The 25,797-nt window shown below is 44.4% G+C and overlaps 2 protein-coding genes across 4 annotated transcripts; both read left to right on the forward strand.

The window, feature by feature from the left end:
• Positions 1 to 878: 878 nt before the first annotated feature.
• Positions 879 to 12,996, forward strand: eef2k (eukaryotic elongation factor 2 kinase). Of its 2 annotated transcripts, XM_080516692.1 has the most exons (20): positions 879 to 1,084; positions 1,625 to 1,884; positions 2,430 to 2,489; positions 3,379 to 3,479; positions 6,106 to 6,166; positions 6,268 to 6,305; positions 7,004 to 7,175; positions 8,200 to 8,349; positions 8,434 to 8,566; positions 8,657 to 8,784; positions 8,908 to 9,091; positions 9,190 to 9,251; positions 9,555 to 9,632; positions 9,876 to 9,932; positions 10,159 to 10,233; positions 10,852 to 10,983; positions 11,089 to 11,277; positions 11,341 to 11,465; positions 11,791 to 11,969; positions 12,454 to 12,996. In XM_080516692.1, exons 2-20 carry the CDS (start codon positions 1,630 to 1,632, stop codon positions 12,561 to 12,563), a joined length of 2,289 nt encoding a protein of 762 aa, XP_080372818.1. In that variant the 5' UTR covers positions 879 to 1,084; positions 1,625 to 1,629; the 3' UTR covers positions 12,564 to 12,996. The 2 variants fall into 2 exon arrangements, with proteins under 2 accessions (XP_080372818.1, XP_080372819.1); XM_080516693.1 differs by lacking the exon at positions 10,159 to 10,233.
• A 1,891-nt stretch (positions 12,997 to 14,887) lies between these two features.
• polr3e (polymerase (RNA) III (DNA directed) polypeptide E) lies at positions 14,888 to 25,797 on the forward strand. 2 transcript variants are annotated; one of them, XM_080516725.1, is made up of 21 exons: positions 14,888 to 15,017; positions 15,863 to 15,936; positions 16,637 to 16,687; positions 16,917 to 16,994; positions 17,121 to 17,236; positions 17,402 to 17,484; positions 17,852 to 17,959; positions 18,086 to 18,135; positions 18,212 to 18,331; positions 18,429 to 18,514; positions 18,674 to 18,718; positions 18,796 to 18,887; positions 19,522 to 19,642; positions 20,141 to 20,222; positions 20,339 to 20,398; positions 20,681 to 20,838; positions 21,015 to 21,076; positions 21,157 to 21,602; positions 23,727 to 23,804; positions 24,472 to 24,594; positions 24,671 to 25,797. In XM_080516725.1, the coding sequence occupies exons 2-21, from the start codon at positions 15,898 to 15,900 to the stop codon at positions 24,725 to 24,727; spliced, it is 2,055 nt and encodes a 684-aa protein (XP_080372851.1). In that variant the 5' UTR covers positions 14,888 to 15,017; positions 15,863 to 15,897; the 3' UTR covers positions 24,728 to 25,797. The 2 variants fall into 2 exon arrangements, with proteins under 2 accessions (XP_080372851.1, XP_080372852.1); XM_080516726.1 differs by lacking the exon at positions 15,863 to 15,936 and having other exon boundaries at positions 14,893 to 15,017.

The following is a 25,797-nucleotide window of genomic DNA, read 5'->3' on the forward strand; positions in this document are numbered from 1 at the left end:
ACCATGTTCATAATGAAAGAATTGGGCATGAAAGAACGCCACAGAACCCTGGAAACATCACAGAAGTCATTGTGGTTCATTCCAGTTTGTCATAAAACTGTGATACAGAAAGCAGCATGGACATGATCAGTAAAACTACTTGTGCATTTATTTTCTCTTTCTGGTTTTACAGAATAACATGACATTTCATGCAAGACTGGAATAAAGCTCGATCTAATGGTAACAGGTTTTATGTGTGAGTCAGTTAATAAAAATCAAACCACTTTTGCAAGTTGCAAAAACAACATGAAATGATTTGGCGACCACGTTGAAATGTGATCTCGAGATTTAGGCTGACCAGTTGTCCTCTTTTTCACTTTTCACAGCCACTGGACACTTATATAACCATGCAAATGTGTGATTGTCACTGTTTTATTAAGGGAGTATTATATGCGCATTTGAACTAACTGTTATTTAGTACAGATTATTATTTGAATATTGTTGGTCGAGACATTATTTTTTTAGAGGCTGGCTTGTGAGTGGCTCTTCTACCCTGACCGAGGGAGAGAACATCTTCTCAGTCTTGTATACAGCCTTTTTTTTTTTTTTTTTTTTTTTTTTTTACAAAAACAGTATAAATAATTGAAATAAACAAAACCAAGTCAAAAGTAAGCAATAACAAATAATGTGCCCAAAGAGATATGTCGCGTCTTGGGCTCTGTCCCGTTTCCCAGTTCGCCTGAACGCATCACTGAAAATCCGCTCTTGCGTTGTCCGACTGTGAGTGCGTTCGATTTCCTACAGCCGTGAATGCAGCCGGAGGCGGGGTTAGTGAGCTACGTGCAGAAGAAGCTCCGCGTCGTGGTGGACTGAAACAAGTACATCACACACCACCCCCGTACACCACCCCTACTGCCAGGCACGTCCCCGGACCGTCAGGACACACCGGAGAACCGGAGTCGAGTCAGTCCGCCCCGTCCGCTCGGTCGCTGGAGGCGTGCTTTCCCGAAGCTACTTAAACTCCAAACTGGAGCTGCAGAGACACGGAAGAGGACCGGATACTCTTGTCAACTTTCAGCCATCCATTGGTGCATCCGATTACCAGGTTGGTTACGTTTATTGTTATTGTTGCATTATTAAACAGGAAAGATGTCCGCGAAGTATTTGTGCACGGTTTTAATGCTGCACACTGATATCATTTGGAGCCCTCATGGCTGCTGCTGCAGCTTTGTGCTTCACAATGTGGGGGGTGACATTGCACCAGCAGGGAATATTCCTACATTCCTCTCTGTCAACTAGCTGATCCTTTTAAAAACTCCCAAACGCAGCTTCTTTCTGTTTCAGTCAAACAGATCGTTTGCTTGTATTCCCTCAGTAACACCAGATAATCAGATCATGCTCAGGCCGTTTACTTCAATGTGCATTATGGTGTGTGTGTGTTTATCAAGTCCCAAGACTGGAATTACTATGTTGTTGTTCTTGTGTGCAGCCACTTCGAAGAGGATTCCCCCACACACAGGTCACATTGTACACTGCAGCCATCATGCAGGATTGTTGTGATCACGTACTCTAATGGCCGCCTGAGTCTCTGCTCCACAGTCATTCACTGCTCTCTCTGCCTTCTCTCCTGTCAAATCCACACCAGGCAACATGGAGGACGAACTCATGTTCCGCATGGAGGAGGACGGCAGTGCCACCAGACCCCCAGTCCAGAGAAATGCCCTCAAACACCGGGCATCCTCCCTCAGTGACGCCAACCCCAGCGAGGACGATGACGACGATGACGACCACTTCATTGCTCCCCTTCTTGACGACTCTGCCAAAGAAGTCTGCCACTATTTGAAAAGCTTGGTGTACACGCGACAGCTGTCAAACTCTCTCCCCAAGAGCAACTTTGTGTACAGGGTGAGCCTCTGCCTCTGTGACTGCATGATGCAAAGCCTCGACAAGAGAGACAAGAGAGAAATGTTGTTATGAAGTGCTGGAATCAGATCAGATCTGCTTGTGTATCAGCTCAGCAAGCTGGCCTCTGCAAATTTCTGTGAGAACAGGCCTTTACCGTATAAGGAAAGGTGGCCTCTGCATGTCTGCACAGACTCATCGGTATCTGTGTTATTTATGTGCATGTGTGCTTGTGTATTCTATACGTGTTTACTCAAGCGGTTAGTTGGCCAATCGTATGAACGCTGAGATGAGGACAGGAAGTGTCGGCGAGTGGCTTTCACCTCAAGTGAATGTAAACATGTCCGTCACTTGCACTGTGCAGATCAGCAGCATAAAGTGCACACCAGTCAGCAGCTTTCTGTTTCTTTGTTTGTTTCTTTGTTTGTTTGTGAATGTGGTTTGGAGTATTTATGAAAACTAATGTTTGTTTGTTTTGTTGTGTAATAATGCTGCTTAAGTTGTTTGCTGATGGAAAGCCGTCCGTTTTTCTTCACCTTTCTGCATAGAGCGAGACAGAAACCCAGGCAGAACCTCGCTCGTACAAGGTTTTGTCTGAACGTGCACGGGTATGTTTCAGATCTGGCTGCATTGATTTCCCTCTTCACCCGTCGTCGCCCTCTTCACTCTCTAGTCTGCTTCCCGTTTTGGGATTTCCCTTCACGTTTGACCTATCTCATTTCCGTAGACAACACACCCTCCCCGCATGCTCACTTCCTTCTTGATTAGGTCTTTTGTTTATAAAGGAATTGTTCTTTCTACCATATTGATATCCTGGAGTCTATAATATTTCTACTGCTTCTTTAAACCAAGTTTAGAAAGATGACAGTATATCTACCGATAAACTTTTTTTTTGGCAACCGGCCATGTTTTGGAGCAATTTGATCCTGAAGTCAGCAGACTGTAAAGTCTCTGATAGCACGTCAGAGTCCCAGCAGCTGGATGAGGCCGGACGCACCGTCTGCCCTCCATCTTCAGACGCGATGCTCGCTTCTCGTGTAAATGCTACACTCTAAATATATACTCGTCCAGCATTCCGGCAGTGATGTACGAGGGAGACGTGCTGCTTGCTGGGTAGGGCCCGTCGGGGATTGGTTTACCCGCCATCCGATTTGGATTACTACAGAGTCTCGATTAAAGGCCCGGAGGAGGAATGTTATTATCAGCCACAAGTGCGATTGCAGCAGGAAAGGCATCCGACATAAGAGTCTTTCAGTAATATCATTCCCTCACTTCCAATTTCTATTAATGCACATACTTTCAACACTTCTAATACATTTTGCTATTGAAGGAAATCTCAGCTGAGAAGAAAAGCTAATAAATGAGCCTGTAAAATACTCATATTGTGCCACTTCAACTCTGCATGGAGAAAAAAAAACTTCATCTCTTTCCCCTGTGTGTTGTAGGATTTTAATAATTTCCGATAAAGACAAATAATACGGTTGTTCTGTGTGACAGGCGGCATGGATCCATGCCATTGAAAAGGCCAAAGCCATGCCCGACCCCTGGGCGGAGTTTCACCTGGAGGACATTGTGACTGAACCTTGCATCCGTTACAGGTACAACCGACATTATTATTCTGACAAGTTTGCTTGCTTGACAATGCAAGTCGAGTACATGTCCACATTTGGTAACTTATGCATGTCTCCCCTCTAAACTATTTGTAAATGCAAGAAAATACTAAAAGATAAGAAAACTAGTCATGCTAATTATCGAGTTCAGTGTTATTCTTGGATTCTCTCTCGGCATAAACGCAATGTTTTCCAACTGGCTTACACAGAGATGCTCCAATTCCCAGTTCATGCAAATATCTTAAGGAAATGTTTGCTGGACCATGTACATTGTACACAGAATACTTCAAGTAATATAACAAGTCATATAAGTAATGATTATTATTATTATTGTATTTAGGAGCTAACTCTCATGTCGAGCATTTCTGTAGATATGATGCAATATCTGTGATTTTGGTCATTTTTACACAACTTTGCCAGGTGCATGGTTGTGTAAATATACTTTAGGATTATAGGAAAGTGTTTGACCAACGAGGGGATTCATCAAACAAAGTGTAGCTCCTGTTGTTCTGTCTCTCCGTATGAACTGCAGAGTTGAGCGGTAATTCTCTGTGGCTCTGCCCCTGAAGATACTTTAGATTATTTGAGTGTTTGATAGGTCAGAGTTTCTGTTGACACAGACGGATCTGCCTGTATCGCTCTCGAACACCCGTGGTCTTGGCCGCCGGCCTTTTGTTGCCTTATTGGCTCTTATCTCGGTCAGTGGCGCGGCGCTAATCTTAACTGTTGACAAACATGACTTTTGATGGGCACTGGAACCATGGATGTGCTCTGGCACCATCCTCTGGCATTTATCATCGCATGGAGGGGTTACTGGCTTTATTACAAAAGGCACGGCAGTTCCGTCAACGCCTTTCACAAACTTCTTCAAGGAAAAGGACACGGCGGGACGACTTGAATGGGCAGAGAACAGGAGCTTAATGAATAGCTCTTATATAACACACAGGGTTTGTACTTCTCTACAGTGGGAGGAGGGACTCTCCGGGCTTTGGATTTGCTCTGGTGTTCTCTTTTCGTGTGCTAATTTTACCCACACGTAACCTCACTCCTCCTTGCCCCCCTCGTGGCAGGAACTCGATAGAGTCGTGGTATGAAGTGTTCTCGGGCAGAGAGACGATGAGTTCGATGCTGCAACGGACTGCTGCCGTTTTCTCTCTTTTTTTTCTTTTTTCTTTTTTTTTTTATGGAGACACGAGTGGAAAAGTAGAGCGGGCGGTCTGGCAGCACTCGGGGTTTCTGCTGTGAAGACTTGCAGCTGCAGCGACTGTATTTATTCATTAACTCGGGGCACAAACACACACATTGACCCGGACACCCAATGTGCTTTATGTCACCAGTTTGCAGGAAGGAAATGGTTTGAGAATTAGAGCGACTTTCGTATATTGCACATCTGTTTTTTGTTTTGTACGGAATTCCTACCGATCCCGTCATCATGCGAGTTGAGATAAATAAATGTCATGTTTGCATTTAATCTGTTATCTGGATGCATTGGGATTTATTGACAGGACAGCAGAGGCTTTAGGAAAAATAAAAACCACCCCCCCCCCCCCAAAAAAAAAGGCAGCCAGGTCAAGGTTCGGCAGGCTGGTGTCAGTGATTCACAATGCAACAGGTGGAAAAACCAAAAAGGAAAACAAGTGAGGTTCTCTCAGCATATCGCCGGGTCAAAGGTTGTGCTCTTTGACAAACAAGTGGCCCACAACTGTGTCGCTGCACGTCCGCAAAGCTGCAGCTGACTCCGAAAGTTGAAGCTGAATGTGCCACAACTCCACACTGAGGAGATGATTTAGGTCTTTAATTAATTTATATGCCAGCTTTGCTTTAATGTGTTTAGTTCTCCGATGTGTGGTGCAGTTTGAAACATGTTGGATAACCTTTTGTGTTTTTTTTTTCCTCCCTGTTCTTGGGTCAGTTTTGTCTAGGAACCTCTGTTTCTTCCCACATTCCAAACACATGTTTAAGTGAATTATTGAAAGTAAAAAGTGACTTTCCTGTTGATGCACAGCTAACTAGTGTTGGGAAAGTCCCCACAGCTCCCTGCAAATCTCAGTCAGAATAAAACTTGATAGATGGATGCTTTTGAGGTCATTTGCTGACTATCTAAAATATATCTGGAAGCTGTTCATAAAGCAATTAAACTGCCCATCGTCCACTCTTCTTACATTTCTCTGCAGGTATGATTGAGCCAGAGCTAAACTTTATTTACAACTTCACATTATGTTGACATGAACACAATGTTTCCATCTGTTTTCCACGCCGCCTTGCCCAAGTCGGGGTTGTGGTGTGCAGGATGTACCCTGCGTTTAGTCCAAAGGCCAAAGGCATTTGGAATAAATGCAGAGTACATCCTGGTCAGGTCACCAGGCCCACAGAGGGCAAACAGAGAGAGAGGGAGAGAGGGAGAGAGAGAGAGACATTCACAGCTTCAGACAATCGAGAGTCACAAATTCACCTTTTTGAGTTGAAAACGATTGAAATCTTCACACAAAGTCCACTCAATGCTATAAGGAAATGGTAGACATCGACGAGAACTTGTTAAAGGAATTGACTGTTGTGTTTTTTTCTGTCCGACCAGTGAACATAATTGACGTGGTGCAACGTTTCAACCCGACAGGTACAATGCCGTGACGGGAGAGTGGGTTCAAGACCAGATCCATGTCAAGATGGCTGCACAGGTTTTATTTCTCTCCTTCTACAACCGTCACTGGAGTCTTGTGTCTTATCTCGTTTTGTTTTTTTTCCTCTTACATCTTTCTTCCTGTTTGGTTTCTCACAGCCGTTTGGGAAAGGAGCCATGAGGGAGTGCTTCAGAACGTACGTTTAAATCCGTCTCCATATTCATCACTTGTCATGTCGGTGGTTGTTGCACTCGGGGTTTCCTAACTGAAGCTATAAACAAAACGCAGCCATGTGTCTCACTTAAGATTGCAGCCTGAAGGAGGCGCGGGTCCTCTTCCTTTGCTCCCCATCTTGGGGAGAAGCAGCTGATGGACCTCAGCTCTGTGAAGTCTCCCACGATAAACATGGACATTTATTTTTAACTGCCCTCTTGATTGTGTGGACTCGCTTGATGTTTACTGATTAGGTGGAGAGCGATTTGCACACAATGTTATTGCAGCTCCGTTGTGCTCTGGCTTTAGTGACATTGAACAGTGAAAGGCGATGAAGTGATTGTCAGTGCTTAAAAGACAAGTGGGAAATGTTAAAAAAAAACAAAACAAAGATCTATTCACGTAACCCACACTTTTGCTTTTTTTGCTCCCTATCCCACATAAAGTAGGAAAATAAATAAATCCAAAAATACGTCTTCCTAAAATAGGATTTTTCTGTAATGTGGTATGTTTTCCTGCTGGGACTGGTGAGACCAGTCACACTGGGTATCACTGCCATCATTTTCAGCTGATAACAATTTCTACTTTCTCCAGCCCTAAAGTTTCCATATGTGTATAAATTGAACCGACATATGCCTCCCCTCATTCAGCACTTTTTTTTATTTTTTCCCCAATTTCCAGGAAGAAGTTGTCGAATTTCTCCCACAGCAGCAACTGGAAGTGTGCGTCTAACTATGTGTCCAAGCGTTACATGGAGACGGTGGACAGAGACGTTTACTTCGAGGACGTGAGGCTGCAGATGGAGGCCAAACTGTGGGGGGAGGAGTACAACCGTCACAGACCTCCCAAACAGGTACAGGAGGGAACGTATTGCTATCTGCCGACAGGCCGAGACAGAACCAGAGATAATCCCTCCAACGATCACGGTGCCTGACGACACTGGAGATGTAAACATCTTAATTTTCTGATTTAGTTTTTTGCTTGTCTGCATGACGAGAATTTGCTGATACAAGTTTTTCCACAGTGTTGTACGCAGAGGATACTGATAAGATTTGTGAAAAATGGATTAAATAGATTAAATGCTTTGTTATGCAAAACCTTTGGATGTGCAATACAGACTGTTAATGACACTTGATGTCTGAATTTTCCTTCACATTAAGTCGCACAAGATTCTCAGACATGGAACACCAAAAACGTTTTTACAGCTGGAACCACCATGTTGATGTGTGTTATTCCTTGTTTTTTTTTTGTGTTTTTTTTTAATCTTTTTTATCTTTATATAGGACTGCAATAGCAATATTTATGTATTTTCAGAGAAAATCTGTATCTCTGTGAGCTTAATCCTTCATTGCAAAGCAGGAATATATAAAGTTTTGTAAACTATGCATACAAATTAATTAAATTTGTGTTTGGTAGATGTTTATTTCCCTTTATAAGTTGTGCCTTATATTATAAGAAACATGCATGTCGGTTGTGCTGCAGAGCTTTGCCAGTTTGTTGCATTACTGCAAAATTATCCAAATCCTCTTTGGTAATAAAGAAAATAATTAGAATTCAACAAACGCACATTTTATATTGTCTGTACCTATTTTGATAATAACCATTTACTTTATATTTCCCATTGTTTTCAGAGAAACTAATTACATTTTAGTTTACCTGTTGTTTATGAGTGAAATCCACCCCCCTTTTTTTCCACATCTGCAGTGTGTAAGCTCTACTGAAAGAGTTGCACTGCATCTGCCTGGGAAACCAAAGTTTATTTACATAACCCCGGTTCTCTGTTTCCCATTGTGAAACAAATCCACAAACAAACGCTACAAAAAAAACAAACAAACGCCTAACACCGTTCCATGTTGTGAATCTTTTACAACCACCAGGTGGACATCATGCAGATGTGTGTGGTCGAGATGGCCGACAGACCGGGCAAACCTCTCTTCCACCTGGAGCATTACATCGAGGGCAAGTACATCAAGTACAACTCCAACTCGGGCTTTGTCAGGGACGATAACATCCGACTCACTCCGCAGGTGAGCCGGCGTCCCTCCTCTTCACGTGGCAGAGACCCTCTGAGCCGACAGTGAAGCGTTAACGCTCCCACTTCTGTCCACCAGGCCTTCAGTCACTTCAGTTTCGAGCGGTCGGGCCACCAGCTGATCGTGGTCGACATCCAGGGAGTGGGAGATCTCTACACCGACCCTCAGATCCACACTGAGAAGGGGACCGACTTTGGAGATGGGAATCTAGGTACCCTTGACTTTGACATTCTGTCTGTGTGTGTGTTCTCTGAATGGAAGTTACTGTACGGCCTCCGTCATGATAAGAACTCTGTTCCAGGTGTCCGAGGCATGGCTCTGTTCTTTCACTCCCACCTGTGTAACAAGATCTGCAAGAGCATGGGCCTGACGCCGTTCGACCTTTCTCCAGGGGAGAAGTCTCAGCTGGACTGCACCAACAAACTGCTAGTAATTTCATTTTTTTTTTTTTTTTGTAATATGAGCAATTCAAATTGTCACTCGGGGTCTGACATCGGCAGCAAATCTACCTCATAACGATGCAGCTTGAAACGGTAGACTTCTCTTCCTCAGAAGTCAGCGAAGACGGTGCTGCGGGGCAGTGAAGAGCAGTGCGGATCCCCCCGGGTCCGGACCTTCTCGACGGGCCGGGCTCCTCCGCTGCTGTCGCGCCTGTCGGAAACCTCGTCGGCCGACGACAACGCGAGCGACGCCGACTCCATCCCCTGCTCCCCGCTCACTCTCGGTGGATCTCTCGGCAAGTCGCCTGTTGATGCTCGCATCGCCGACGTGAGAGAAATGACTGCAGAAAAAAACCTGACCTTTTTTTTTTTGGTTCTTCACGTCGTTTTACAGGCTTGTCTTTCACTGGAATGTATGAACACGACAGACTCCACAACAACACGGGTGAACACAAGGTGAGTGACGCAGTGAAAATAAAACACAGACACAAAAGACTATTTATACAAATAGTAAGTCTTCTACTCTAAAAAAGAAGAAAACAAAGGCGATGATAATTAAAATGGTAATAAAAACACGAGCCCTTAAGCATGTTTGTGTTTAATGCAGCCAATTTACATGTGCATCTAAAAAATATGATGTCATGTTAATGAAATATTCAGATATTTCATTTTGTAGCTTTTTGTTTATTTTGTTGTTGTCTCTGCTGGATTCTCGAGTGTCCAGGCTCGTGTACGCTCTCATTTGACTTCTGCTTGTAGGAATCGGAGAGTGGCGGGGACAGCGGCTACCCCAGCGAGCGGAGGAGCGAGGGAGATCCTAATGACCATGTCGATGGGGTAAGAATGAATTTATTTTGAATTTACAGGTCAGTCAGGACCCCCCCCCCAAAAAAAAAGCTTTCCAAGATAGATTTTTGAGGGGTAGACTCATTATTTAAAATGCGTTTGTGAACAGACCGCTGTAATATCCGCTAGTTTTCATGTAAAACTTTTGCAGCTCTTTTAAGTTTGAACTGTGTGTTAAAGTCGGTTGGTTCTCTTGACAGCAGGTTGTATAATGCATGTTGTGTCATCACGTAGGCCAACCATCGCTACCAGAGACATTATTCCGAGTCGGATGACGACAGTGTCAGACGGGTAAACGAACCAAAGAACTGTCAATGTCTTGCTCGCCTCCATCATAATACCGTCCTCCATGGAAACAAATGACATTCCTCTAACACTCCTCGCCCAGATTCTAACACTCCTCGCCCAGATTCCCTTTGTGATTGTCCCGTTTATCGCCCTCGTCACTTCCTCTCATCTTTTCCTCACCTTTTTCTTTAATTCAACTCCACCTGCTCTCTGTTTCCCCTCTCACTAGAGGAAGATGGTAGCTCCTCCAAGAGTTTCTGCAATCCTCACTCATGACATGTCAGGCACTCCTGATCACGAATGGGTGATTATTTGCATGGAGGCTCATGAGCCCAGCTGTGCAGCGCTTTGCAAGCTTTTCTCCGAGGAGCTTTCTCGCTCGTGTTGAATCCCGTGACGATTTGTGCAGTTCATTAAGCCGGCTGCCACTGCTTTGGTTTCCCGTTTTTGCAGCGGAGTGAATACAAACAAAATGCAAAAATACACATAAGAAGAAAGCTCCAGTTGGAATTAAAACACCATCTACCTCCAGTTTACTGCCTCTACTGTCCTGCTCCTGCTTTTTCCCCATAGTAACTTTGTGTGTGTATGTGTGTGTGTGTTTTGTGGTGCAGTTTTTCCTAATTTTTCATGTAATTTTCACTCATTGAAAGACTGGCGAACAGGGGTGTACTCCTTCAGGTTTATTGATATCGCACTGAACACAACCAAAAGGTATCACAGCACTTAACATAATTTAATGTTCAGAGTACGGTGAAGGAATTCAGATAAATCTAGTACGCTGGGTATGACCAGTGACTCGTCCTACCTCCATCCCGTTCTGGATCGACACCCCATCCGTTTTACATTTCATCCCATCAAGCTCACATTTACTGTAAGATTCCTTCTCGCGTCGTAATGTATAATGTCTGTTTGACTTCAGCTGACTGAGGAGAAATGGACTTTCTACCACTCGTCTCGCGCTCACGTCCACCGGCCGTCCTGCGTGGCCACAGAGGTGGAACGACTCAACACACTCCTGCAAAAGAAGATTGGCCAGTCGATCCTCGGAAAGGTGCGACGGCACAACATTTACTCGTGTCAGATCTGTCTTGTATTGACATGGTTTCGTAGGTTTTTTTAAATAAAAATGATTAATTAAACGCGTTTACCCTTCCAGGTCCACCTGGCCATGGTGCGATACCACGAGGCAGGTCGTTTCTGTGAGAAGGACGAGCAGTGGGATCAGGACTCGGCCTTTTTCCACCTGGAGAGAGCCGCCTTGTGCGGCGAGCTGGAGGCCATCGTGGCACTGGGACAGTGCTACATGCAGCTGCCTCATCACATTCTGTCCGACATGGAGCTGGAGGTACGACTGCGGTTCTCTTGCAAGTTCCAGATTTACCAGCTAACGCGCTCGTGCCGTTGACAGGACTGCGCCGGTAACAGGATGAAGGGTTTCAAGTATCTGCTGCAGGCCGCCGAGGCTGGCGACAGGTCATCGATGATCACGGTGGCCAGAGCCTTTGATACTGGGATCAATCTGTCAGCCGAAAGGTCAGTGAACGTTGAATTAAAACTGGAAGAGCGGGTTTAAGCTGACAGGCCTGTCCTGGTCTAACTGGTCATGGTTTTGTGCTGCAATGCTGCTTTGGAGCGTTACAAAGACGGGCCACACCAATATACACATCTACAGGTACTTTAAAGTCACTAATTAAACACTCGACCACGGCGCATTATAAAGCTCGCGGAGGCTCAGAAGTTTACAATGGGAAAGCTTAAAACTGGCAAAGACATGCTGGTGTCTAATGATGTCATTTTTATTTTGTTTCTTTCCCCCGTATTCCACAACTCATGATACTTTCACCCTTCGCCTCTGCAGAAAACAGGACTGGGAAGAAGCGATCCACTGGTACGACACCGTGTTAAACATGACAGACTACGACGAAGGCGGAGAGTTCGACGGAACGCAGGATGAACCTCGCTACCTCCTGCTGGCCCGGGAGGCTGAGATGTACCAAGACGGCGGCCACAACCTCACCGCAGACCCACAGAAAGCGGGTGAGACATTAACGACGCCCATTTCCTTCACTTATTTCCGCCTCAAGTGCTTTGAGTGTTAGTTCAACATTTTAACTTGTAATACACAACGTGCATCTCAACCCTGACATTTCGACAACAGTCGTTTGTGTTGATGGTTTACATCAACTGGAGGATGCCAGGAAGAATACATGAAGTTCTGTCACCTGCAAATCTCAAAAAGAGGTTCAAAATGTAGATGGACAGAAAATTACTGTACTTTTCTGTAATGGGAGTAAAAGTATTTAAGCAACAATTTGTCAAAACTGGAAAGAAAAGTACCAATCTGAACATGAGCATAATTAATAACAATGGAATTCAACGATGAATTAAAATGCATTTTGAAGTAGGATATCAGACTATTTATACACAGACAATTCTTTTCTTTTTTCCCCCCACAATCGGTGAAGAGAATTTGAAAATCTCAGCAGTTTTGTAATGTGTACTGTGTCCTGGGTTTGTGCAGGTGACCTGTTCACAGAAGCAGCAGAAGCAGCGATGGAGGCCATGAAAGGTCGCCTGGCCAATCAGTACTACATGAAAGCAGAAGAGGCCTGGGCGCTGGTGGAGGAGTGAAACATGAACAAAAATATTTAAGCCATTTGAGGACATAGTAGTCAATGTGTGAGGTTGATTTCTACACATTCTGGGTACAACCTTGAATGGTGACCGTTTACATATTTTTAACAGAATTTCTTTTGCTGTTGGCAGTTATTTTGTGTGTGAGCGTGTGTGTGAGCGTGGGCATTGAACTTTCGAAACATTTACATCCCATCTATCCCCAGGTTTCTTTCTCTCTGTGGTTCTAGTCATTCTTACCGTTCTTCCTCTAATTCTCCCATAATCCTCTGTTTTGCGAAGTGAATGTGTGCATGAAACGATAATCAAAATGAGAGAAATGTTTACTTAATTTGCCTCAGAGTTTAACGCACTTGTGTTGCAAGAATGGATGTGAGAAACTAATGTTCAAAAGAGTACATACATTGTAAAATAAAGTGTGCTTTGTATTGATATATATTCCTGTTTTCTTCAAAGAAAGGGCTCTTATATTAAAGGTCTACAATGGAGTCATTTATTCCTCCAGTGAGCGTTTTTCTACAGGTTGGTTGAACAGAACTGGAGCTTCTGGTCCAAGCAGCCTCTATCAAAAATAACCAAAATCGCCCCATTATCTCGGGTCTAATTGACCTAAGAAACAAATGAAATGATCACAAAGTTCTTGAATACCTGTCTAAACATAAGCAAGAGAAAATATTTGACTTAAAGTTGCTGCTCGCTTCACAACAAAACAACGATTTATTCATGCTGGTGGACACAAGCTGAAGGATGGCCACGCCCCACTGCTGACGTCATCCTTCACTGCACACAAGCCAGTGTCTTGGGGAATTCGGCCAATCAGGTGTTCGGGATGGCACAGGCTGATTTGCATCGTATGTTCAATATTGCCACGTCAGGGAGAAGAACACTGAAACAACCAGAGTCGTAACACTTCCTGTGTGAAGATGCTCTGAGTGACGAGTAAAATGTATCTTGTTTTCCAGAATAGTCCCATGGTTTTTGTAATTGCGGACTGTGTCTACTTCTGACTAAAATCAATGCACCTGTCCTTTGAGTTGAGTTGAAAAAAGCCAACAGCACACCAGGCTACAAATTCATCAACAACAGGACCAACAGACTATTATTACATCATCAGCATATTTGATTAGTAATCTGTTATGATGCTGAGTGCAGTCGGTGTGCAGAATAGAGAGGAGGACACAGCTCTGGGGAGACCAGGTGGACTTTTGAAAAACGGGGATGCAAAGTGTACAGTACATTAAAACAATAACTGATGGCAAATAAAAACAATGTCAGTTAAGAAAAGCCCAGCAATTAAAAATGACATTCAAACAAAAATACTGAGCTTGTATCTCTGAGATCCTCAGGATTAGAGGCCCAGTCACCTCCAGTGGCAAGTCTTTTCAAGATTTTGGAACCGCGGGGTCAGACTATCAAGTGATACCAATTCATATCTATTTCATATCTACTCCAAAAGTTTCCACACAACAGCCTGTTGAGTTACGGGTCTGGAGACCCACAATGTGTATTGTAGTACAGTGTCATGACAGTACACATGGTAGAAGCTCATTCAAAATTAATTTGATAGGATACTTAAAGAAAAAAAAAGTTAAATCAACAGGACCTTCGACAGAATGAAATCAAGGCGAAGAAAATGTTTGAAGGTGCTGGCCCAGAATACAAGTTCTGTGTTCCATGCAAGAGGCCACGCCCTCCTTCTCAGGTCCGATTTATCTGCATTCTGATTGGGCTGTTATCGGTCCAATGTCAAAGTAAATGTTTGGTTAGTAGGTCCAACTTGTCCATAGACATACTACATTAATCGGCTGACCAGCTTCCTTGTGTATGCTTTTGTAGTTTAATGGCGTCACCTGGTGGAGATAAATAGGTATGTATTTTATATATGTGTGTTGTCGATAATTCTTTGTATCATGGGTTGTATGTTTGCAAAATGCATGTTTTGCCCGTTCATCCAAGTTAAATATACAGTATGATAAGTATCAACAGTTATTATAGCTCATATACAAATGCCTGTGTTTGATTAAAAAATTAAATGGCCTTGCATGTATCGGTACTAAGGTAGCGTGGCCGAGCGGTCTAAGGCGCTGGATTAAGGCTCCAGTCTCTTCGGGGGCGTGGGTTCGAATCCCACCGCTGCCAGAAACTTTTGATTTTCTCTTTCGTACAAGTGTTCACTTCGAAATATCGACGCAGAACATCCTCCCTTCATCGTGACTACTGAAAGAATCCCATGAATCAAAAAAAAAAAAAAAAGACCAGCGTTTTCGCTGGACTCGCTGTGCATTGTGGGTCCGGGCTCCTCCCCACGTGTCTCTGTGTGATCCGAGTCAACATGGTCCCCTCAGCGGCAGACCTCAGCTGAGACTGTCTCACTTGTCCTGCCTGTGCGTCACGCTGCGGGACTGTCCACACACGGATGAGCGAGCCAGAAGTGTCCGGTGAAGTGTGCAGGTGAGGACTGAGTGCACTCCCGAGTGTCTGCGGTGGACAAACAGACATGGTTAATCGAGGCCCGCTGCCAGGCTCGTCTCTGTTAATTTGGACTGGCAATGCCGAAGCTAGGCTAACTACCAACGGTCAACAGCCTGTTCGCTCGCACCGTCGTTTATTCAGCAGATTTAGAATCTCTCATGTTGCTCAGATTTCTTTTACATGTGTTCATCTTTGCTGCGCTGATAACCTTCATTGGAGCTCAGGTTTCTCTCTCAGTGCGCAAAGGTTAGTCGGCTAGCTATGCTAGCCAGGCTAACGTTGTGAGAAACTAGGAAATTGTTTTAAAAGTACTCGTCTGTGACTTGTGACATGGCCGTCTGACATCGCTGTTTGATGTGTACAACGTACACAGTATTTATTACAGACTGTTTGTCTGTGAAAGTGGGTTTTTTTTCATGTGGATTGCAGAGTCTTACATCATGTGAGTTTTACCTGTGTCAGTGAAAGCATCACTGACAGACTGCATGGCTGCTTTCAACAGCCACATGCCTGTTTTAATGAGTCATTCTCAGTCAAAACACCCTGCAAAGACAGACAATTAAACACACCTCGACTGACCTGCAATGGATTATGAGCTAAATGTGAAGCTGGATCATTTTCCTACTGCACCAACTGCCTGTCAACTGTGTTCTTTTGTTAACAGTCTGGGTGTAGCCACAAGCTTACAGTAGCTGGAACGTGTAGATGACCATTCCAGTAATGTGTGTGTGTGTGTGTGTGTGTGTGTGTGTGTGTGTGTGTGTGTGTGTGTGTGTGTGTGTGTGTGTGTGTGTGTGTGTGTGTGTGTGTGGTTGGATCCCTAGGATCTCTCACCCACCCCAGCTCTGATCACATCAGTATGGCCAGCGGGGATGATGATGACCCCATCATAGAGGAGGTATGAAGAATCCAACCAATAATATAATGACTGTCTTTCACGGCTGAAGCAAGTTTTCTCCATCGTTCTCCAAAAATACACGTTACATGTGGTTCATCTTTGGTTGCGTCAAAGGGAATGCTCAAATTAGCTGCGATCTTTGGATAAAGGTGTATTTACCTAACCTACATGACTTTAAGAGATCTGACTGAAGTTAAAGAGGCCAGGTTGAAATGATGACGAGTGGTAGTGGATTAGTCATTCAAAGGATGCTGGAGGAGTACAGATCCCAGACGATTAATGGATGTATTGAAGATGGAGATGGTTGGTGTAACAGTCGAGGAGACAGAGGATATCAAGCAGAAATATACATCTTTAAAAAAAAAAAATCTGTTTTCTCCTGTGTCATGTTATTTCAAGTCAGTGGTAGAGTTGATTAATGATCAAGAGACACAAAACAACCACGGGGAGATGCACAGAGAACATAAAAACACAAAGTATTATTAAAGACAATGATTCAACAGCATGTCAATTTACTGTTATAATTTATCTTGATAAAAGACGTCACAGTGAGTAAAAGTGGATGGGAAAACTGATCTCAGAATGTAATCATGATAATACAATGTTGTGCTTGAGTTGTGACTTTGTTGGGGAAAAAGACATTTTAATGAGAAAAATGTATTTGTGAATTCATTTTCATGTCTGTTTCAATTTCTTCTAGATTGATGTGTATCTTGCCAAAAGCCTTGCAGAAAAGCTGTATCTCCTCCAGGTGAGACTTTTTTGTTTTCTGCATCTGCTTATATGTCTTTGAAAAACCTTTTTTAAAGTGTCCAAAGAAATCCAGAGATTTGTTTTTCTAAACATTTTAGACAAGCATAACTGGTTAATGTCACTAAAACAAGCAGATTCATCACTGCTGCACTCAAACTTCAAGCTATCTGGCCGCCTTGTGGTGTGATTGAGGTTTTCTCCTTTTTTTGTTGTGTTTCTTGACGCAGTATCCCGTTCGACCGTCCACCATGACCTACGACGACGTCAACCATTTAGCGGCTAAGATAAAGCCCAAGCAGCAGAGGGTACAAAGCCTCCCTCACGTCTTTTACCGTTCTGTTTTAACCCTGAATGTAGATTTATGTTTTGTCCTTTGATGTTGCTTTTCTTGGTAATATTAGCGACGGCCATTTTTCCTTCTGGTTACCCAGGTGGAGCTGGACATGGCCATCAACACAGTGAGTCCAAACTACTGTCGTAGCAAAGGTGAGCAGATCGCTCTGAATGTGGACGGCGCCACGTACGAAGAGAACAACACCTACTCGGCGTACGTACACATTTCTTTACCCTTGAACTGATGTTGAACGTAACTTTTATGGCGTTTCTCGAGTAAGAATTCAGTCTTGATGCATCTACAACGAACCGGTTTTTGACTATATTGTGAAGTTGCTGCTGATTTCACAGTTTTTCTTTTTTTACTTTCCCTCCGCAGCAAAATAATGGACAAGCAGACGTTCTCCTCCATCCAGGCGACCACCAACACCTCCAGATACGCCGCTGCCGTGTTTCGCAAAGGTCTGAGCTGATTTACATCGTCGAGCAGTGTTGTTGTTTTGCCCGACGTGCGGCTGTCGCTATTCAAAGGTCCTTCGCTCTGTTCAGAGTCCTCTCTTTATCTTCCACCGTTCAGCCGTCCCGCCGTGTGTTTACATTGTTAGCTTGATAATGCAGGAGGACCTGCAGGAATGACTTTACGACAAGCATTAACTGTAATTAAAAGGTCCAAGTCTACTGTGACCAGTTTTTGCACTCCTACGTTATCTGGACCATCTGATACAATACGTTGTTTTTTATTTTTTTATTCACTAAACATATTGCGGTCGTCCTGCTCGATGGCGATGATCAGCCACAGCAAAGTAATTCCACTGCTTCACGTCACCAGGTGAGCTTCACATCACGCCTCTGACGGGAATCCTCCAGATGAGGCCCAGCTTCTCTTACCTGGACAAAGCTGACAACAAGACCAGAGAGCGAGAGGCAGCCAATGAAGGTTTGTCTGCTTCAACCTCTTCCGTCCATACGGCTCATGTTCAGGACTGATTTCAAGTCTTCTTGGACGTGGATGGATATTGAGGCTGTGGATTCCTTGTATATAACCAGAATGTTGCGCCTGCAGGTGGAGACTCTTCTCAGGACGAAGCTGAAGAAGAAGCCAAGGCGATCACGGTGAAGACCCTCACAGACGCCCCTCGTGAAAGTGGCTCAACCTGCCTGTCTGAACACACTTCTTCTCCCCGTCCAGGTGAGGTTTGCTCGGCCCGAGTCGGAGCAGGCCCGACAGAGGAGGATCCAGTCGTACGAGTTCCTCCAGAAGAAGCAAGCGGAGGAGCCCTGGGTTCACCTGCACTACCACGGCGTGAAGGTACAGAAGGTGTTACCCGGGCTGAAAGTATCTCTCGTGTAACCCCTTGTCAGAGGCGTCGGTCGTGCTCACGAGTCGTCTTGCGTTTTGACTTCAGGACAGCCGCTCAGAGCATGAAAGGCAGTATCTGTTCTGTCAGTCAGTCGACGCGTCGCAGAACACTGAACTCGTCAAAACTCCAAAGTGAGTATCCTGGAAAGACATTTTTAAACATTCAAATGATCTCGCTGTGTTGCCAACACGGACTTGCAGTCTTTACTTCATCCACCCACTGAAGATGTTACGATGACATTAAACTGTAAAATCGTGACGATGACAGAGTGTCTCCTCCCACCTCCTCAGGGAATACCTCACAATGCTGATGCCTCCTCTTGCAGAAGAGAAAGTGTAAGAGTCCCTCCCTCCTTTTTACCCCAGTGTGTGTTTTCTTGAGGTTTGTCACTCACGCTGCGTTTCTCTTTTAGAATAAAGCCTGTCGGGCCCAGTAACGTTTTCTCCATGGCTCAGCTCCGCACCCTGCCACTGGGAGACCAGATCAAGGCCTTGATGAAGAACGGTGGGTCATCGGCAAAAACTGATCACCCGTCGCACATTAATTCAGTTTCTATTACAATACGTTATATAACATAGACGTCGCGTGTGATGACGTCTGGGTCAAAGCAGGTCTTCTTTTCAACAACTAAAGGCACCAACATTTTTCTGCTTTATTCCAGGATTGTCATACAGATGCATCTAAAATAATTTGATTAAAATTAAGTTCATTTTTTTTCCCCCCCTTTTTTTGCGTGGTAGAAGTCAGAGATTGAACTTGGAATTGAAAAGGGCTCAAATCTTTCTGCTGGCGGGTTCTGACTTTGCGTTCCTGAGCAAGAAAGAGCAGAGAAATGTTTTCTCTGAGGATCAATAAAGCTCTGAAACTTAATTTATGTAGTATGAATGTAGAAATAACTGATGAAATGTTTGATTTTTGATTAAATACAACATTTTTTGTTGTGCATCTTTTATTTATTTCATTTTTTTTTTAGCAGAAATCAGCCTCCGAGTTGAGGCCTTGTCGATATACAAGCTTTTCTGCAGACTTTAGTAGTAATTCTCAACATTTTCTTACTTTTAAACACATTTGATTGTCTCTTTTAATTAAAATGTGCCCCCCCTCCTTTATTCTTTTGTCAAAACCTCTCTGTCCTCAGTCAAGGTAATGCCTTTTGCCAACCTGATGGGCCTTCTCGCTTCGGGCACCGACTCGACCGCAGTACTGCGCTGCATCCAGCAGGTGGCGCTGCTGGTTCAGGGGAACTGGGTTGTGAAAAGGTGAGACTTAAGAATCAGAAATATAATAACCTTACGGAAGTTACGGTATATGGTATGTTTAGCTGAACCAGAACGTTTGAGAGACGACGAGAAAGAAAAATATAACACAGAAGCAATTCATAAAAAAGTTTACAAAAAGTCTTTTCACACACATAACATGAAAATTAAACATGTGAAGCGCTAAGTTTTAATTGTTTTTGTGAAAGTTTTTTTCTTTTTTTAAAGAATAGCAAGAACACATTTTTCTATTTTGAGATGCTAGAAATACAGACAATATAACAAAAATAAAAACTAGAATAATTTGTCAAATCAGCAGTTCCATTGTTTAACTTTTCCTGTGCTGCACCAGTTTTGTTTTGTTTGTTTTTGTTTTGAGTCGTGAGGGATCCCGGTTTGAATCCCGGCAGTGACAGCAGCTCCGACTCGCTGCGTAAACGGCTGAACTGACTTGAACTTTTATGTTAAACGAGCCTAATTTTGTGTTTCTCACACCGACAGTGACGTCTTGTATCCAAAAAACACGTGCAGTCCTCACAGCGGCGTCCCGGCTGAAGTCCTCTGTCGGGGCCGAGACTTTGTGGTGAGCTAAAAAAAAATTTGTATTTTTTTTTTTTACCTTGAACACAGAATCTAAATCTTTGATGCTTCAGGATTTCATCATTATTGTAAATATCTCCTGTTTCTCTCTACATCTAGATGTGGAGATTCACTCTGGAGCGCTCTGTGATGAGGAAGGAGATCACATCCATCATCAAAGTGAGGGCCAAGCAGATTATTGAATGGATGGATGAGAATTTTCCGATGACTTTGCTATTTTAGCAACGATTCTCAAATGCACTAACGGATTTATTTCTGCACACGGTCGAGAGGCTCGTTGCTTTTTAAATTAGTCCCAGTACAGTTGTGATGATCCCCGTTTGTAAATATCGCTACGGCGACGCAGCGTTTCGTGATCTCCGCCGCCGCCGAAGCAGCGCTTTTGTTTCACGGCCGACTTCTCTCTCTCGCTCTCGCTCTATCTCTCTCTCTTCCTCTCAGCTTCCGCCAGAGGACGTGAAGGAGTTCCTGGAGCATGTGGCGGCGCCGCGCATCAACCGCGGCTGGGAGTTCCTGCTGCCGACCGATGGAGACTTTATTAAGAAGCACCAGGACGTCGCCCACAGGCAGAACATGCTGTGGCTCGGCATTCAGAGCAAGTACGTTACATTTTGAACTCCCCACCGAGGTGTTAAAATGCTGCAGAGCGTTTCTTGTGGGCCAAAAGTCATAGTCGCAGTAAAAAAGTGCAGATGTACAAAGTCATCAAGTACAAATAAGTGTTTTCTGCACAAATCATTCATTCTTTTTTCTTTTCTTTTTTTTCCCCCTGAAGGTTGGAAAAAGTGTTTAACTTCTCAAAAGAAGACTTCATGCCAAAGAATTCCCCTCAGCCAGGTGAGATTCCTTCATTAAACGTTTCCGACTCTTTGCTGAGGTGACTCGGCCTTCGCCGCTTGACGCCATGCTGGTTCCAGAGCCCGTCCACGTGAGCGGCGAGCAGCGGCTGAAGGCGGCTCAGCAGCGGGCGCAGGAGAACCGGCCGTCGCTGCAGAAGGACCTCGACGCCAGACGTGCCGAGGGCAGCTGCCACGTCAAGCAGGAGCCCGTCGACGACGACGAGCCGATGGACACCTCCTCCTCCATCATCCCCAACGGCTCGGTGAACGGTTACCCCGGCGCCGCCTCGCCGGGCTTCGACCACACCAACGGTAACGGCGGGGGTCCCGCCTCCGCCGAGCTGCAGGACTTTGTGTTAAAGACTTTCCGGAAGCATTTCGTGGTGACGCTGAACGAGCTGAAGAGGCTGTTCAACCTCCACCTGGCCTCCATGCCGGCGGGACGCAGCGTCTTCTCCTCCATCTCCGACCACATGCTGCAGGACGCCGTGCTGCTCTGCCACTGCAAACAGATCATGGTGCCTGTGAGTGTTCCTCTCCTGAAGCTTCTGCTCTTTCCCTCAGGACCACTTGATGCTTTTCACCTCCATCCATCATTAAAGTTGAAATGATAATTAATTATAACCACAACTAAAGTTTGTACAGTTGCTCAGTGTCCAAAAATTCACTTTCCAGATGAAATCAAATCGGGTTTTTTTTGTGAAATTTTGTAAGATATTCTTAAAATTTGAGTGGAAAAACATGAACTTTTTCATAAAAGTAACAGCCGGCATGTTGAAGGTTCAGTCAACGTTGACTTTTTATCATATGTACTCTCATGGAAGACAAAGGGAAGATGTTCAAAGTTTATTAACTATTATTTTCCCAGTGGCTAATGGTTTATCTTTTTAAAAAAGTTCAACATTTATTATCGCTCATTTTAGAAAGTTTTGTGTACTAAAATATTTTCAGTAGTTTTAAGAGCAAAATCTTGGAAGAGAATGGCACTTTGGGGGGAAAAAGGTGTCAAACCATTGGAATAAAATCACCCAAAACAAGAACGTTTACAAATCAAGAACTGAAACCAAAACGGCATCAATGTATAAAATGATGAACTCAAACCACATTTACTTTCTTTCAGACCGTTTAGTGAAGAAATCGTCTCTAGTTTTCTGCGAGAAACCAGGAACGCAACAGATTTTGAAACGTGCTGCAGCAGGACGTTAAGAGAACATTTCACACATCACTGTGAGCAGAAGGAAGAAGCACATGAAGCAGAGCGACGGAAACTGTGCTAACTTGTAGTGTCGGCGGCTGATTCCATCAGAGGAGCTCAAGATCGTAACACGACGACCTCGCCGCGTTGCTCGAAGGGGATTTCTCTCTCCTATTTCTATCTACTATCGGATTTCTTGCACAGAATAACGGCTTTAACTGTCGTTTTGCTTGTGAGCGCCCGTTAAGGAGTCGGCGCACTGAGGCGGCGCCGCCGCGGCTCTCAGGTTGCTCTTTAGTCCCCGGAGCCACCCGATACCTCCGTCTGTGGCGCTGTTGTGTGTTTCGGCTTGTGTTTCCGATTGTATCCTTAATATAGACCGAAGTGGTCCGTTTTTTTTTCCAACCCGCCGTAGTGGCGTGGTCTGTGCCATCATCTCCCGGCCTAAACGGCCCCCCCCCCCCCTCCCCGCCTTGGTGGAGGCCGTGGGCCAATGCCCGTCTTTGTTATGCAACAGATTATTAGCCTGGAAGCTAAGCTCATTACCGCTCAGCGAGGGGTGAAGCCTCGAGGTTGTTTACAAAACTCTGCTGACTCCAGATCTGCTGGAGTCGTCCTGTCAGTTCCCGTCAACATGATGGCGGCCGGTCATCAGCCAGCGAGGATCCTCGCTGGCCGTGCTGTCCACGGTCAGCGTGGTTATGGCTGCTTGTAATCGTTGATGTCATTGTGAAGTTATTTATTATTATTCATATTTTCAAACACTGCAAAAGTACTTGAAAAACATTAAGTAGAAATGACGTCATTCACTCCACAGAGAAGTGTTTTTTTAATTTTTCAGACGCTTCAAATGTTTGTGGATTCCCCCCCCCCCTTATTTCTCATTTATGAAATAAAGAAAAACACCACCTGTAATAATTAGTCTTTCAGCATTTCTTTCCAATGGTTTACAAAAACTGCGGGGGAAGAAATAACCATTTTATTTACAATGCAAGAAATTTGCATGTTCATAGTCTCTTCATAGTCCGATTTTACATTTACCCTTTGAAATTGAGCCTGATTTTTAAGGCTTCTGCACAAAAGTGATCTGCACTTCTATTCTCAAAATCTGTGGAGTCACTTCTTTGTTTAGATCACATTATATTAGCTTACACTATATTTATCCCTCATTGGGAATATTTACTTGTTTCAGCAGCAAAAAAAGGTAAAAAAAAATAAAAAAGAAGCAGAATATACAATATACCATATGCAGGAAAAGATGGACACTAGGATAAAATATATTCACAATGTACAATAAACCTGTGACTGAAGTACGAATGTGGAAGTGAGTGAGCAAAATAAATATCTAACCATGGAAGTAAAAAACATGTTATTAAAAGGTTGATCCATAAAGGAGGCGTTTGAAGCCGCGCACGTCTTCTGGCCTCATTCTGTTTTCTCTCTCCGTCGTCAGTTTCCTGCTCAGAGCACTGCTGCCTCCGACGAACAGAAAGTGTTTGGCTTGTGGGAAACTGGAGAAGACTTTGACAAGGTAAATAGACTCTAAGCTCCTCTCTAAACACCACAAACCACAGGTCACAGCTTCAAACTACTTTCATCGCCGCTGCACGACTCAGAAGTAGGACACGGCGGCGACGAAACACAAAATGATTCCGCTTTTTTTTTGACCCCCGTGAAACCTGTGAACGTGGTAAATGTATATTCAGAAATACAGACAATAATCAGTTCCAGTGTTAACTGTGAAGCTGTTTCACTCTGAAACAAGCAGACTAATAATAAGGCCATTATATGTCAGATTTCGTCTGCGAAAACCCAAGTGTAGGTCAGAGTGGTGCTCCTCATGCGAGGAATAAGGTGTTGGCTTCTCTGAATAAACAAACAGTGTTGGCTCATGCTTAATGCCAGTATAACTTCGGGAAAGTTTGAACCACGTGTGTAATTATAATATGGCCCACAGCCTTTGTTTTAGCATGTAAAACTATGTAGAGATGCTATAAATCAACTATGATCAACATAAAAAGTGGCTTCTTTTTGTTAAACCTTGTACAGTTTATGCACATTTCCCTGAAAACATGCACGTCGAGTGAATTGATGATGAATCTACTGTATATATAGTGTACATTTGTCTGACATTGGCTGTTAATTGACACGTAGATCCTGGATGTTTCCTGACTTTTTCTTGAAATGTGTTGCCGCAGCACCGCCGGCTGCTGTACGACATCTTCTCCAAGAACTACCGGGTCAGACGGAACGTCATCCAAGCCCGACTGACGCAGGAGCTGGGAGACGTTCCCAAAGCCGAGGTGGACCGGCTCCTCGCTGTGAGTCAACATCCCCCATCCCCTTCCCGTCCGTTGTCCCCCCCCCCACTGATCTAACTTCCGTCGTGCTTTTCAGGAGTGCTGCAGCAGCCACGGAGGGATGTGGTACCTCAAAGGAACGATACAGTCCTGACCCAGAGAGCCCTGCCCCCCGTGGCCACCGCCAGCTAGTCCAACCCTCTGCCAGGTGACCGGCGGGAGGGCAGCGGAGAGATGACAGCCAGACCCATCAGCTCGCCGCCCAGGCCCCCCCCCACCACAACTCTGAGAGGACAGAGCGACGGGCGTATCTGACCTTCGCATGAGGACGAGGCGTCCCCCCCCCCCCCCCCCCCCCGCAAACTCTGGGGGCAAGACTGAACGGAAACAAACATGAAGAAATACCGAGATGTAAACGGTTTATCAGTAGGGCTTTTTTGTCCCATTCCTGCATTTATGACCTGATGTTGGATTACGTTTGAATAGAACTTCCGCCGGACCGCTCTCATTTCTCATCTTCACTCTCATGATCAACACCGCAAAGATAAAGGCCTTGTTACACCATTTCCTTTGACTGCCATTCATTTTAAGACTTCCTTGTTACTGGATATCAAACGGAGGACGATATTTATTAAGCCCTGTGGACAAGGTAAGCTTTAAGGATGTATGGAGGCACTTAAGGAATTTGCCAAACCCGTCAAGTTGTCGTGAGAGAATAAAAAAGGGATGAAATGTATGCAAAGGTATTAACTCATTACGTTTTTGGCAATCACAAACTGCTGCATCAGATGTGGCTTTTCTCCACTTTCTCCCCACATTTCTTCAATCCTTTGAGAAGATCGAGGATCCAATGGTTGATGCTGAGGTTTAGTTTGGGTTTTTTTCTGGGTTGAATGTAGAGGTTTTCTTTTTTTTTTGTTTTTGTTTTTTCCTTTTATGAGAGAAACGTTGGAGTGACTGATTTTGATGAGAGCCAATAAAGTCATGATTTGGATTAAAGTCTTTGTTACGGTTTGCTCATGAATCTCAAAACTTCAGGTGCACAAACACCGGCGGGACGGCCGGTCGTGCCGCCGTCGTCAAACTCCATCCAAAGTGCCTCCGTCTGCCGTGACGTTCAGGACAAACTCCTCCACCGGCTCACAAACGAAACGCTGTGAAGTCCACCGAAATGCTCCTTTCAACACGTCGAGACATTGACTTGTAGAATTAAGAGGAAGCTGT

Source organism: Blennius ocellaris (genome assembly GCF_963422515.1).
Source record: "Blennius ocellaris genome assembly, chromosome: 21".
Taxonomy (NCBI): Eukaryota; Metazoa; Chordata; class Actinopteri; order Blenniiformes; family Blenniidae; genus Blennius; species Blennius ocellaris.